This window comes from Strix uralensis, chromosome 2, assembly GCF_047716275.1.
Source record: "Strix uralensis isolate ZFMK-TIS-50842 chromosome 2, bStrUra1, whole genome shotgun sequence".
In the NCBI taxonomy this organism is placed as follows: Eukaryota; Metazoa; Chordata; class Aves; order Strigiformes; family Strigidae; genus Strix; species Strix uralensis.
The window spans coordinates 110,264,044-110,277,596 of record NC_133973.1 but is presented as its reverse complement, the minus strand read 5'-3'; the positions used below and the strand labels follow the sequence as shown (position 1 = coordinate 110,277,596).

At 36.2% G+C, this 13,553-nt stretch overlaps 1 protein-coding gene across 9 annotated transcripts in view; it reads right to left on the bottom strand.

The window, feature by feature from the left end:
• POSTN (periostin) overlaps window positions 1–8,074 on the bottom strand; it is a 38,192-nt gene extending 30,118 nt beyond the window's left edge. For 8 of the 9 annotated variants that reach the window (XM_074861017.1, XM_074861008.1, XM_074861009.1 and 5 more), the window contains exons 1-2: window positions 7,942–8,074; window positions 6,329–6,427 (exon numbers count right to left, since the gene is read on the bottom strand). In XM_074861017.1, the coding sequence (XP_074717118.1) occupies window positions 6,329–6,427; window positions 7,942–8,063 (221 nt within the window). In that variant the 5' untranslated portion in view covers window positions 8,064–8,074. Of the gene's footprint in view, window positions 1–6,328; window positions 6,428–6,777; window positions 6,912–7,941 lie in introns of those variants that run through there. The other variant, XM_074861014.1, reaches the window with a different exon arrangement.
• Between the last annotated feature and the right edge of the window lie 5,479 nt (window positions 8,075–13,553).

Sequence of the window (13,553 nt, the reverse complement as noted above, 5' to 3'; positions counted from 1 at the left end):
TTAGTTGGGTCTAATTTTAAATTTTTTTATTATTAATTTTTCATTGCTAAGTACACACTCTCCAGATCTTCATTCCTTTTTTATCTTTCAACTTTTTCTGTATAGACTACAAATTGGTGTATTTTACTAAATGCAAGGCTTTTGAATTTATAGAATGACTGCCATCATTAAGTTTAAGTGCTAGGAAGGAACATGGGATGGGATGTGGAACTTATGTAGAGTTACTAAAAGATGATGTGACTAGAAGAGCAGCTGAAGAAAATTAATTTAACTGGTCTATTTGAAAAGATTAGATGGGATTGAAGAAAGGGCAAAATAAAGAAAGTGACGATATTGAGAGAAATTGGTGGCAGCAGAGTTGTAAAGGAAAAAAAAATTAATTTAACTGAACAGAAGTTAAAACGACAAAACTACATGAGGACATCTACATACTGGATATAGGAACTAAGCAGGTCTTTAGGAGAAGGTCCTGTGGATTGTATGGTGGTAGAAAGTGGGATGGCAGAACCTCAGTTTTTCAAGGGAGACTTTGAAGAAGCTCAGGAATGAGAGTGAGAACTAATTAAGAACAGACATAAAGCAGGTTATAGAGAAGGAAGACACTAAAGACTGGATGGATGGATGGATGGATGGATGGATGGATGGATGGATGGATACAAGCAAAAGTCCACTGGTAGATGTAGTGAGGATGAAAACCAGACTACAAGAAATGTCAAACAGAGTTAAAAGAGTATGTCATCACAGTATATATAGAATTTGGCAATACCAGGGACCAGGAACTGTTATATAATGATGACAATAAAATATTCTCATTCTTGAATAAGTGTAAGCTATACATAACAGCAAACCTGGGTTAACCGATAATTCTATACTGTAACACTCAATTTAGCATTGATGGTCTTCTAGGATATAATGTCTTCTTAATTAATATGACAGAAACAAAAGCTCTACTATAGATCTGCTTGAAAAATTCTCCTCTCTTACACGAAAGTGAAAATTCACTAAAGTTATCACAGAGTTGATTCTGGCTCCTCAGGAGAGGGAACGCCAACAAATTATACAACCTTACCAAAGTCTAAAACATAAACTTTAAGACATTAGACTTCAGATATTACTTTTCAAATTGTGGTACACTGTGAATGACAAGGAAAAATTGCCATCATGGTTTTACATAATAGATTTCTTTTTATAGATGTGACTGATGTTTGCAGTGCTAGAGTTCTGAACACCAATTCCTTGAAGGTTTTTGCTGAGTCTTTACCACTACATTCCAGCTTTTAATTTGTAGACTCTTTGGTGGCAGCTGAGTACACTTCTCTCATTTTTCACAAACTAAAACCAACAAAACATTAACCACAAACACATTAAAATGAACAGCTTATTGAAATGAAAAGTTGGACTTAAGACCTTTGACATTCAAACTACTTGAAGAGATTAACAAATGAAAGTAGACTGGAAGAAAAATAGCATTACAAAGCATGATTTTAAAAGTGAGCATTACAGTTCCATAATTGACAGCAATCTGATAGAGCTCATGAAGCTTAAATAATTTTTTCAAAAAAACATAGTCTTCCATTGCTCTGTGTTATTAAAATACTTTGTCTCCATTCCCTCATATTCATATACACACATGACATTGTGCCATGTGCATCTTTTCAACTGCGAAGCCTTATACTGAAAGTATTTGTATAGTTCTTTTTAATACATCTCTTTCTTTAAAACAATTCACTGAATGGCTAGTTCTTGGGAATGCAAGAACAGCATACAGTTTAGGCCACATATTTTCTTACTAATAAGGAAATCAACCTTATACTCTTGCTTCTGTTTCATCCCTGCCAGAGGCTAATTAAAAAAAAAAAAAAAGATCTAATTAAAGAAAACTGTGCAGCAGAATAGGAGTCAGAATGTTCTCCCAGCTATGTGAACTGCTTTGTCATGAGAAAACATTGTTTTTCTTCCATGGAATAGAAAAGATCTCCTCCTCACCCCATAAGCAGCTATGAAAGATTGCAGTCTTAATCAGCTTTTGGAAAAGGGAAAAAGGAAGCCGACTTATAAGCATAGAATAAAACATGGCAAGGTTAGTCTTCTTACCATATCCAGCAATGACACAATTAATGAAAGGCAGAAAATTGGCTGAAGAACATAGTTAAGAAACAAAATGCTTCTTCAGCCAAGCATTACAAGATCAGTGCCTTTTTACCATGTAACTTGTTATGCACAGCCGAGGCTTTTTTTCAGACATCAAGGATTACTGTAAGTTCCTACTTACAGTATTCATGTTTCCTTACAGTTGACTGCGATTAAAAGGTCCATATATCAGCTGTGCTCAAAACATAGTGAGAAAGATGGAATGGGAGAAAAGGGGCCTGTTTGGAGGATGCCATGTTAAGGTTAGAACCAGATAAGACTCTGTGCAAGATGCAGTTCCTCAACACTACTCATGTATAGACACAGTACAGAGGGAAGTCCCATCTCACACCGTAGGTTATCTTCACCCATATTTCCCTACTAGTTCAATATAAGATGATGCCCAAGCAAAGAAAGCCGTTACTCAGATAACAAGCAATGCTGCATTCTTGAGTTTTTGGAGGCTTTGGAGGTTTTGGTGTTTTTTTTTTTTTTTCTTTTGGGGTGGGTTTTCTTGTTTGGTTGGTTGTTGGGGTTTTTTTAGCAGAGTTGTTCTGATCTCATCCAAAGGAGTATATTCCAAAGGAAAAAGGGACAGAGCAACACTACGTTACATCCTTGTTATTCTTGGCTAACAGAGTCAGTTTTCAGTTTATTCAGATCAGCTCTGTGACTCATCTGTTTCTAGTCTTGCTGGCATGGAGATAAAATACTGCAGAGAAACAGTGGAAAGACTTCTGGTCAAATAGATTTTGATTTTAGCAAATCTTTAAGTTGCACCCCTATTGGAAATTTATAGAAGTAGATAGGAAGTGTAAATAGTAAAAGCATTCTTAATGTTTTATAGATCATATATACAAGTTAGGGAGGAGTTGTTAACATGGAAATATTAACATGAGAAGATCCATTGTCCTTTGGATTAGCATTCTTATTACAGTAACCTCTTTAATCATGTCTGCATTTCTGTTTTGAGTACACAGAGTGTAAAACTTCCATTAACAGCTAAGACTAAGTTATAACAGATGCTCTATTACAGACACAGAAAAACCCCTCAGGAGTTCTATACACACAGTTTTCCCCCTCTAGCCTTGCCCTTTGAGTGCTTGTACAATGGTAGGAGTGTTAAAAGAGGAGGGAGAAGGTAGGTGATAGTTTTGTGTAGACTCTCATGACCAAATCCATCCAGCTCCACTGATCAAGATCCTCCTCTGTTTGGCTGTAGCAGGCTTCTTGACTAGGGCCTTACACAGGCTCTGTAAAATGTTTTACAGCTTGCATTCCTCTAAATTCTAGTCAGTGAAGAGAAAAAAGTCACCACCTGACTTTAGTTCAGTGAGTCCAAACTGCCTATTGTTTCAAACTATTTTTCCTGACACATAAAGGTATCTATCACTGCATAACTCATTTTACTCAGCAAAGTAATTAAATCCCTGTTAGAGTTGAGAGCAGACTTTCTCTCGTAGGAAGACACAACATCTGTCTAGGAATAAAACCACAGGAGTAGGTTGTTTTCCAAAACTGAGAATATCCAAGTTTCAGTCTAAGTTGTTTTCAGGAAATACCCTTCTTCCCAATGTGTCTACAGTGGAATAAAATGTAGTGCCAATGAAGTCAGTAGTATGGCAGACTCTACTCAAAAGGTGAAGTATTTTGGATGACTTGTAACATGTCCACTGAAGGAAAAGGGAAGTCAGTATTATAATGCCACCTGGAGGAGAAGGGAAGATTCTAATAAAAAACTGTAAACCTATGGGTCCTGAAAAAATTGAAGGTAGTGGTAGGGCAAAGGACCACACACAGTCTAGTTTGACTGGAAACTGATCATTAGTACCATCATCAAATGCATACAAATCCACAATTTGTATAAAAAATTAGTTCTAACCTCTCTGGATTTGCTTATGAAAACAAAGCCAAAATCAAAATAGGAGGGACTGGTTAGGATTCCAGACAGTCAATTATATTCTAAAGAAATTTCTGGGGATATAGAATAATCAGATTTCTTGTCTTGGTAGGATGTTCATTATGATTTGTTCTACATCCCCTCTAACTTACTGCTGTTACTTTCTTCCACCTCCTTAAGTAAGCAATTAGCTAATAAAGTTTACAATAGCAGAAAACTTAGGGTCACAGCTTGGTCCATGAAAATCAGGTCTTTTTCTTGGCTCTAATGGGGCTGTGGTATCATTCTTCTTGTCTAGACTGACTTTAAAGTTGAGACTTCAAAGCCATGGCAGTGCTTGAAAGGCAAGATTGTGTGTTGGAATCAGTGTCTCACTGTATTGGAAGTGTAACTCAGCTCCATTAATTTATGGTATGCTGTCAGAGCACCGAAAACATTTTCTCAGAAATAAAATGGAAGAAAACTTTCTCCTACTATATCTTCCCTCAGTCTTTTTCCTAAAGATCTTTTCCAACACTGTTGTGACATGTAGCATCTTTCAGGAATCTCAAAAAATGCAAAGCCTCTGACACCCAACAGCAGCAGAAGAAATCACAATCCAAGCCCTTATCAGGTCCTTGCCTGACTACTATCTGATTTACATGTCTGGTTTTAACAGTGCAAAAATAGTTACTAAAGGCATTTTCTCACAGGACAGCTGAACCAGCCGAAAAATAAATAGGAAAAGGATACTTCTTTATGTCATATATGTAGATGCACTGAAGAGAGCATGAGAGACTGTAGCCATATTAGTGATACATACACACTGCACAATTTTTTGTGCTCCCCCTCATTCTCCAGCACAAACCCAGATTGTATCTGCATCAAATCTTTTTCAACATAGAATTCTTTGACTTTCTGTAAAGGACTGTTGAATGAATTTCATACAAGTTTACAAAGTCTTACAGTTTTACTTTGAACTTAAAAGTATCCAGTTTGTAAAAGGCCACTTAGATTAAATGTGAGCTATGTGTAACTGTTTAAAGTTAAATATATATATTTATTTTCCAGAATTTATCAGTTTCTATATTTAGAAACACTTTAAGCTTGAAGAATGGATTGGAAAATGTGGAATGTATTTATTCATTACTTTGACAATCAGGAGAATAAGAATATGACTAATTCATTGCAAACTATCTGTCACTTCTTGTTCAAGATCTTCCATCTAGTTCATTCAGTGAATTATTACTGAGTGGAAAAACGTTTTCAAGAGAATTTAAAAGCTCTTTTACAAAGAGAGTCATCTTCAACTGGCTTATGTTACTACCACTGTGGATATTTTCCTTCCACATTAACTTCTGTTAAGATAGCCTTTCTCACAGAAACAAAAAAATCCTTATTCTATAATACATTAACATCTAAAACAGTGGTTGATGTTCATTAGGAAAGTTTTAAATACAAATCTTTCTTTAAATGGAATTAAGTTTCTTAAACATGTAATTTGCACCAGGTTTCAATATAACAACATCTTTATGTCTTAGTACATATAATCACTCAGTGACTAATCAAATTGTGTACTTAAATATTACTCGGGCATTTGGAAGAGTTTTATAGGCTTTCACTAAGAGGCTTCTAATGTCCTAAGACAGTTGCAATTGAAGCCTGGACTCCCTGGTCACTCAAGCCTTTCTGAAAATGTCGCCCCAAACCTGTTTGGACCCTGTAAGAGAATAGGGAAAATAAAAATAATGATTTCCTGTGACAACTACTGCAAAATGACAATTTATATACACACATAGATTCCAAAAGAATGCCAGACTCACACAAATTTAATCTGTACTCACAACTATATTTTGATTTTTTTTTTCTCTGTGGAGAGGTGTTGTCTGAGCACACAGCTCTGCTGGGTAGTGCTGAGCTCTTTTCACAACTGGACTATTAGGTGCCTCTGTGTTTTTGGGTAGGTGACTTACATCATATCTCTTTGTGTTTAAAATAGAGCTATGAATACTTAACTCAAAGAAGCATTGCTGAAACTAATACTCTGAAGCCTCTTAAACTTGAAAAAGACTATATACTATGCTGTCATTTGCAGACTTTCCACTCCTTTTATGAATGTTTTTGGCAACAATTATTGCATCAGTCATCCAGGTGGTTTTAGAAGCAGCTAAAGAGAAGCTGTAACCCTGTAAAATTATGAAGTCAATTCTTCCTGTGCCTGCATTTGAAACAAACAGTTTTTCTCTGAGAAAAGGAGAGTTTTCTAATTGTACATTTTCTCAATGAATGGGGAAGAGTTTTGAAACAGAGCATACTTACGCTTTCTTTCCACAGATGGCTCCCTGGTACCAGTTTCTGCAGGTGCTGAAGTATTTCTTTTTTGTTCCCATAACTTGTTGAAGGGCACAGACATTTTGGCTATGGGTGGGAGTGAGAACCATTTTAAAAATAAGTTTCTGTACATCTTCGGAAAAGTTTTACATAAAATAACAGCAGATATTATTTCTGTTGACCAAGAGTAAGAAATGAACATCTGGCTTTATTTCCCAGGGCAGGTGTGTTTTCAAGCATCCACAGTGCAAGCTCCCAGGACTGCCCAGCTAGGTTCCTTGACAAGCCCACCCTCCTGGCAGGGACAGAAGATTCCCCTCTGCTCTAGCTTGACCCTCTGTCTCTGATAGGCAGTGACTGCCAGCTGTGCCTAGTCAAGTCTCAATATGCCTTACATTTTTCCCTTCCCCCTGTGAAGTGAATTAATTACCACCCACCAGAGAACAAGCTGTGAATACCATCAGTCTCTTTTCATTAAAGTTTTTGTCTTGTACACATCTGTGCAGCTGAAGGTCATGGGGAGATGGGGAAGAAAAAGTGCCTTGTTCTTTATGTAGAAGGAAACCCTGTCTTCTGTAAATCAATCAGCTATTTTGATTACCAGCCGTTTGGAGTACCACAGGCACCTAAGCAAACATTCTGGGAATTACTGGGATCAAAGGGTAAATTGGCATGTAAATAAAAGGAGTCACAGATTTCAAATGAGGAATACTTTTTCCTTAGCATGGTAGTGTACAGAAGACAAATTTCTTGAGGGCAAATTCCACGGAACAAAGGCATTTTGTCACTAATTTTTATACTTCTACAATGAAAAAAAATCATCAGTTCAAAAGTTAGAATCTACATTTTACATCAGTGGGAAGCCAGTGAACTTTTTTTATTTGAAAAGTTCACTCTGTGTGTGTGTGTGTGTAGTAGACAGAGGAAATTCAACAAAGGAGGAGAGGATGGTAAACAGTTCTTATTCACAGAACGTTTTTTACTTAAAAAGACTGAAGGAAAGTATCTTTAGAGACATGTGTCTCCCTGACACCAGCTGTTCAAATTATTTCCACATCTCTGAGCAGCCTGGCTTGTAATCATTGTCTTTTGGGTACCCTGCCGAACAGCTTGTTGCATTGCTCCAGTGGGAACAGAAGTTTTACAAAGGGGTCCCAGTATATATTACCATGTTAGAGAGCATTTAAATAGGGTTCATGATTTTCATCAGGATGGAATAAAGAGAGCAAATACTGTGGGATAGGTGTCAATTCTATTCAAACATTTGAAAACATATATTAAACATATCTGACATCCCATTACATTAATTGTGAACTATAATTAACTTCAGTGACTCTAAAACACATGTATTTTATCTGTTTAGAAGTAGTGATTTTAGATTTTTCCACATTTTATTAAGTTTAATAGTATTCTGTCTCCTTTGGAAACTCCTTAAAAAGTTTTTTATTTAGGAACAATTCTTGTAAAACTAAGTGAGAAAGTGCTTGAATGATAGTAAGAATTCATAGTGAAAAATCACATTTAATGTAATGCAAGAAGAAAGAGGAGAATAAAGATTAACAAGCTCCCTTTTAAAATAGAAATAAAACCCAGTTACTTACCCTTGGTCGCGTGCCCTTATTCGACTATGAGTTAGAATCTTGTCATAGTGAGCAGAAGCAGCTGCTTGTTCAAAAGCAGACAACAAAAAAGTGGAAAAGGTGAATAAGAAAAAGATCTTCATCTTTAGTCCTCTGTGGCTTCTGGCAAGTCTAGAAGAGAGAACTGGCAAAGGGTCTGGAGAGCTGACAATTTATATACATGTTGGAAGGTGGTGGGAGGAACCACAGGATCAACCTGAAACTTCGTACCACCCCCCTCAGAACAGCAGCTTTTGCTGCCAGCTTCAGTGACCTAAATTAGTACCATACATTAACCATATAAACCATTTTTTTAATCCCCAATTGACTAATTTCTTCCTTATTACAGAAGGCTTAGCATTTCATTCTGCTGACACAACAGCATAGAAAGTTTGAGAAGTTTAGACTTTGACTTATGATTTGGTATTTATAGCACTGAAGCATCCAGAGGTCGTGATCATTGCGTGTGGTTTTGTTCAAACCCGGAGGAAGATGCTGTCTGTTCCCAGAAGAACTGCACTGCTTTCCTTTGTTTTCCATGTCCTCACAGTTATCAGCTATGAGCTGTTTAACTAGTGAAGTTGATGAAATTTCCAAACAATACTGTTGTCAATAACCTGGAATAGCATTTTTGTCTTGAGAAAAAAAGCTGTATTAACACGCTTCTGAAGTAGTTACACGATCAAATGCAGTATTAGCTTAAATATTAATTTTAATTCTAATAATAACAGTTGCTATTACATAATGCTTTTATTCAGAATTTTATGTAATCATATAAAAATCACTATCTCAAAATTTTAATATATTCCTTTCTATACTTATTAGTCAGTCCTTGGGAGCCTCTTGTGAAGTAAATGGAAAATGTAATTCCAAGCTGTAAATGAGGTAACTGTAGCAGAAGGGTGAAGTGACAGGCTCAAGCCTCCAGTGAAGTGACAGTCTTAAGGCTCCAGGGACAGTTGGCATTTTTGGACTGCAATCCAGGAGTTTGCAATTTTCATGTCAAGGAAAAAAATTTGCCATTTATACAGAAATGTTTGCATATGAATAAAATTTCAAGGTATAGTCTGTAGATTATTTTAGATCTTTATGAAAGTAAGGTGAGTTCTAATGGCAGGACTTTGCTGTAGCTTCTTCCTCCAAACCAGAGCAAGTAGTGAGGTGAATAACTGGAAATGGATGCAGTATTGGACTGACACACCTGGAACCAACCTCTCTTTATAGAACAGACACAAATGGGGCAATGAGTAGTGGGAAGAGACAATATTTCCTATATATCATCATAGGTAAAGATTATAACTAGACACAGACATATAGACATTTTATGATTAAGGTCATGTCTTACATAACCATAGTACTTCATGGTTTCTAAGGTTAAGAGTAGGGGCATTTGATTAAATGGTAGGTGGACTTCTTTTCTACTGCGATCTGTATTCATCCTACCTGCAAATGACTCAAGATAATTCATGGAAGTATCAGCATCTCTAGACTCACTGTGTGAACTCAGTAAAACTCCATGCCTGAAACCATCACTGTCAGATCAGCTGATGGAGATGACAGGTCAACTCTGTGATATAATATTACAGGTTTTAGGAGAATGTCACTGCTGCACTCCTTCTATTCTTCTCAAAGCTTTTTATCTCTTTCTGGTCTTTGCAGCAAGAAATACAGTGAGAAATATCACCTCTTAAATGTCTAGCTATGACATTTCAAGCTGCTAATTGGCCTCAGTTTTTTACCCTTTGCAGTTCTGGCCTCAGTTGATTAGCCTTTGCAGATCTCAATCTACAGATGAAAAATTAGAAGATACTCTATTGAAGTAACTTGTCAAACTTCGGAAAGTCCCAGAACTGTCCCAGTAACCTGTCTTCTGTGCCTCCCTCCTGAGTCTCTCAACTCTCAGCATAGCTCATGTTCTTCTCTTCAACACTTTACCATGCACATCAAAAAATCAGTAGTAATTAATGTTGCTGCATGCACTGAGCTCCTGTTGTTTACAGAGCTATCCATCACAATTAAAGAAGCAATCTGAGCAGGGCAGGTATTTTTATTTCCAGATTTTTCCAGCTTTCTTATTAGTGACCCAATCTCAAATCGCAGACAACCCTGTTTGTTCTCTGCGTAGAGTACAATAGGCTATAATTCTTAAACTGATAGGTCTTATTATTAACACCTTACTCTTCTCTGTTTCCACTTGTCTTTGATTGTGATAAGAACTGGACATAATGGGAACACATAATGTTCCTAAGACCATTCAGCTTCCCCCTTCCACACATTAAGGTTATAAATTTCTGCTTTCCACTTCAGAGGTATAGAAGAAAAGATCTGAAGGATTGTTAGATGTGAAACATAATATCAAACATGGTGGCAGAAGTAATAGGGCAGCACAGAAACTGGTGATGAAGAAATGTGCAGATATAAAGTCATATTAATTAACCAGATTAAAGGATAATCAACATTAAATCTTATAGCAACACTGGTGACATCATCATATTTAATGAGGCAAATGTGAGTAAAATATAGTCAATGTATACTTAAAGTTCACTGAAATAAAATATCCTGAGGAAAAAAATAATGATCATAAGCTTGACTTTCTGAACAATCTCTAAATCACTGAATGAGTTGTTCTGGTGAGTGGTGTAAAGATGCACAGATCCTAAAATAGATAAAGCTCATCTTTAACTGGATTTTTTTTTTTTTTTTTTTAATCATCAACCCAATGGAAATTGCACAAACTTACAATTTAAAAACTTCCGGGGAAAAAAAAAAAAGGCAAACAGCAAAAAGCTTCGAGAAGAAACAATACTCCAACTACATGAATCCTATTCCTCATTTATGTTTGTGTTAGCCTGGATATAAACACAAATAATAAAGCCAGGCTCTGTTTTGCCTGTGATATAATGGCGTGCTGAACAGCACACCAGAGTAATAATTTTCTAATTTGCCAACTAAAATACTGTTCTGGTTAACCAATACTTTATTCACTTGTGCTCTTTGCTTTTTTTTTTTTGTTGTTGTTGTTTATTTAGCAAGGTGGCTACCCCAGTAAGTATCCACCTTAGTTTTTTTCTTCCTTTGGCTAAATACTTAGTGTAATATTATATTTCCTAAGGAAGGTGATGTTAAAATTCTAATTATAAATGTTGAAAATCTAATTATAAAATGAATTAAAGCACCTCATGGATGTGAATTATTATTGTGGTAATAAACTATTTTATTATCCACAGCAGAAGAAGCATAGCCAAAGAAATACCTGGAACAAGTATAGAACAAGTGTTGATTTCCATCTTCCACAAAATGTATATAGTGTCAGGAAGAAAAGTCTAGGGTATCTGCGATTCTGAATTGTTTCTTGTATTTCTCTAGAGACCTCTAGTGGAGAGAACTCTATAAAAGTCGTTTTCTCAAAGCTGCGTTGTGTTTACACAAGAATTTATTGTATGATAAAGCGGTTTATTTTATTATTCCTAAAGAGGAATAGTTTAATTATATGATGAAAGAACCCTTACATTTAAATATTTAGGAGTTTGAATAAGTGCCTTTACATCAAATTGAAGTAACAGAAGTATCTTATTAGTCATTTGTGGCTAATTCTACTGATGATGTGCAGAAAATTAGCAAATAAGAATGGAAGGAAATCAAAGCTTTTTCAAATACTCTCTTCCCAGTTAAAACCTGCAGATGTTTCAGATCATTTATGTTGTGTGTCATCTGTTATACATATTCTGCTTCTTTATTTTGTAACTACTTTATGTGTTTACTTTTTATTGTGCATGTGTCTGTGCTCAGTGGAAAGAGCAAATGGGTGAAAAAGTTTTAAAAATAAGAGAGAGCAACTGCAGTTGCTGCTTGGTCCTTAGTTTTCCTTGGAAACCTTGATTGAGCAAATTTGGGACTTTTGTCTTTAACTTCATTTAGATCAGCAATTTGCATCTGTAGTAACCTTCAGTGTCTCCTCTTAAAAACTAGTTTGTTTTTAGGAATGCCATCAATATGTACTAGAAGAACCCAAGCAACCCACTGTCGTTTTGGACAAATTAAGAGGTTGATGGTAACACATGTATAAGAAATTTAGTGTTCGTAAATGCAAGGTGATACACCTTAGAAGTGAAGGGTTTAGTTGTAAAAGAGTTCTGTGTCAGTCACAGCTGGGGTACATAGCTTCTCTGCATATCCGCCTTACAGGAGTGTTGTAAGGGAGCTGCAGTCAGGGAAAAAAATATTTAGCACCTGGTGGTTTAGTGCAGCACCACTTAGGAACCCCATCAAATAAAGCATGAAAAAGCCATGTAAAAAGTCTTCTGTTTCCTTGAGAGTATCTAGCAAAGAACCATTGGGGATAAAGATGTAAAGCATAGTCAGTTTAATTTAGTAAGTATTTGTACCTTCTGGAGATTTAGATCAGACATTTTTTTTTAAAAAAATGTACAGGGCATGGTAAGACTGACTGCCAACACGAACTACCAAGGGAAGTGAGTTTCCCTTCTGTAGTGAAGGGCCCAGCAATGCTTAGACCAGATGCAGCCTGGTGTCCACACAAACTCATATAATATGCAGGGGTTTTAAATATCAAATAGAGGGAAGAGGGGTTGGTGTTTACATGGATACAAAGAAACCCAGAGTTATAAAGTAAATACCTAATAATATAATAATAATAGTGATAGTGGTAATAATAATACCTAAGGAAAAGTTTGTAAAGGAATAAAATCAAGCTTGGTTTGACTGAAGGCAAGATCCAAAATGTTAAGTGTGTTTCCAAGTGGATGGATTAACACCAAAGCATTCACTGAAGGGTTTCTGACATAACTGCCTGGCAAAGGTTTGTTGCTGTCAACTCTTTCCTTTCCATATCTATTTTAGTGAAGATGAATCCATATATAACTATCACCACAAATGAGAAGTGGAAATAAAACTCAATGAAGTAACTAGGAAAGACTTGATGGTGGATCCTGTGAAGAGGATGATCATGAGTGCTTGTGTTGACAGTCATAGTCGGTCTTGTTGGGAAATTAAATAAAATAGTACAAGAAGGCTGCTAATTTTTTCACTATCACCAGTGTTTAGAAGCCAGTAAACCTTCTTAAGTTACTCACTTATTCTCTGTCACATCAGGGTTTTACTTTAAGGTATCCTAACTCACTTCAGAAACATCATGACCGTGCTCATCTGACAATTTTTGATGTGATCACTTTTCAAACTAGGGTTCAAATCACCTAAATTTTAGCCATCTCAAAGTCAAAACTAGTCACCTTGGCTCCCCTTTTATCCTAGATGGAGAGGGCAAGTCAGATTTTAGGTGCAGATAATTTGTGTTGTCAAGTGCCTTTCTCCTTTAACAGCAGAGCAGATGAGGTAACTGGTTTGAACTAGACTTCTAACGTTTAGGCAGCCCAGTGTCATGTGAGAAGAATCCTACCCTTTGCATCCTTTCTTGGGTGGTTTGCTTTTCAGGGAGTAGGCACTTGGAAATATACTATGTTGAATAAGATTACTTTACAGTACAATATGTTTTCTGGTGATCAGCTGGGTTATTAGCTTTTTCCTCTACTATTTCCCAACCTAATGACTAGCTCCACAGGGCCTCTTGTTGGTAT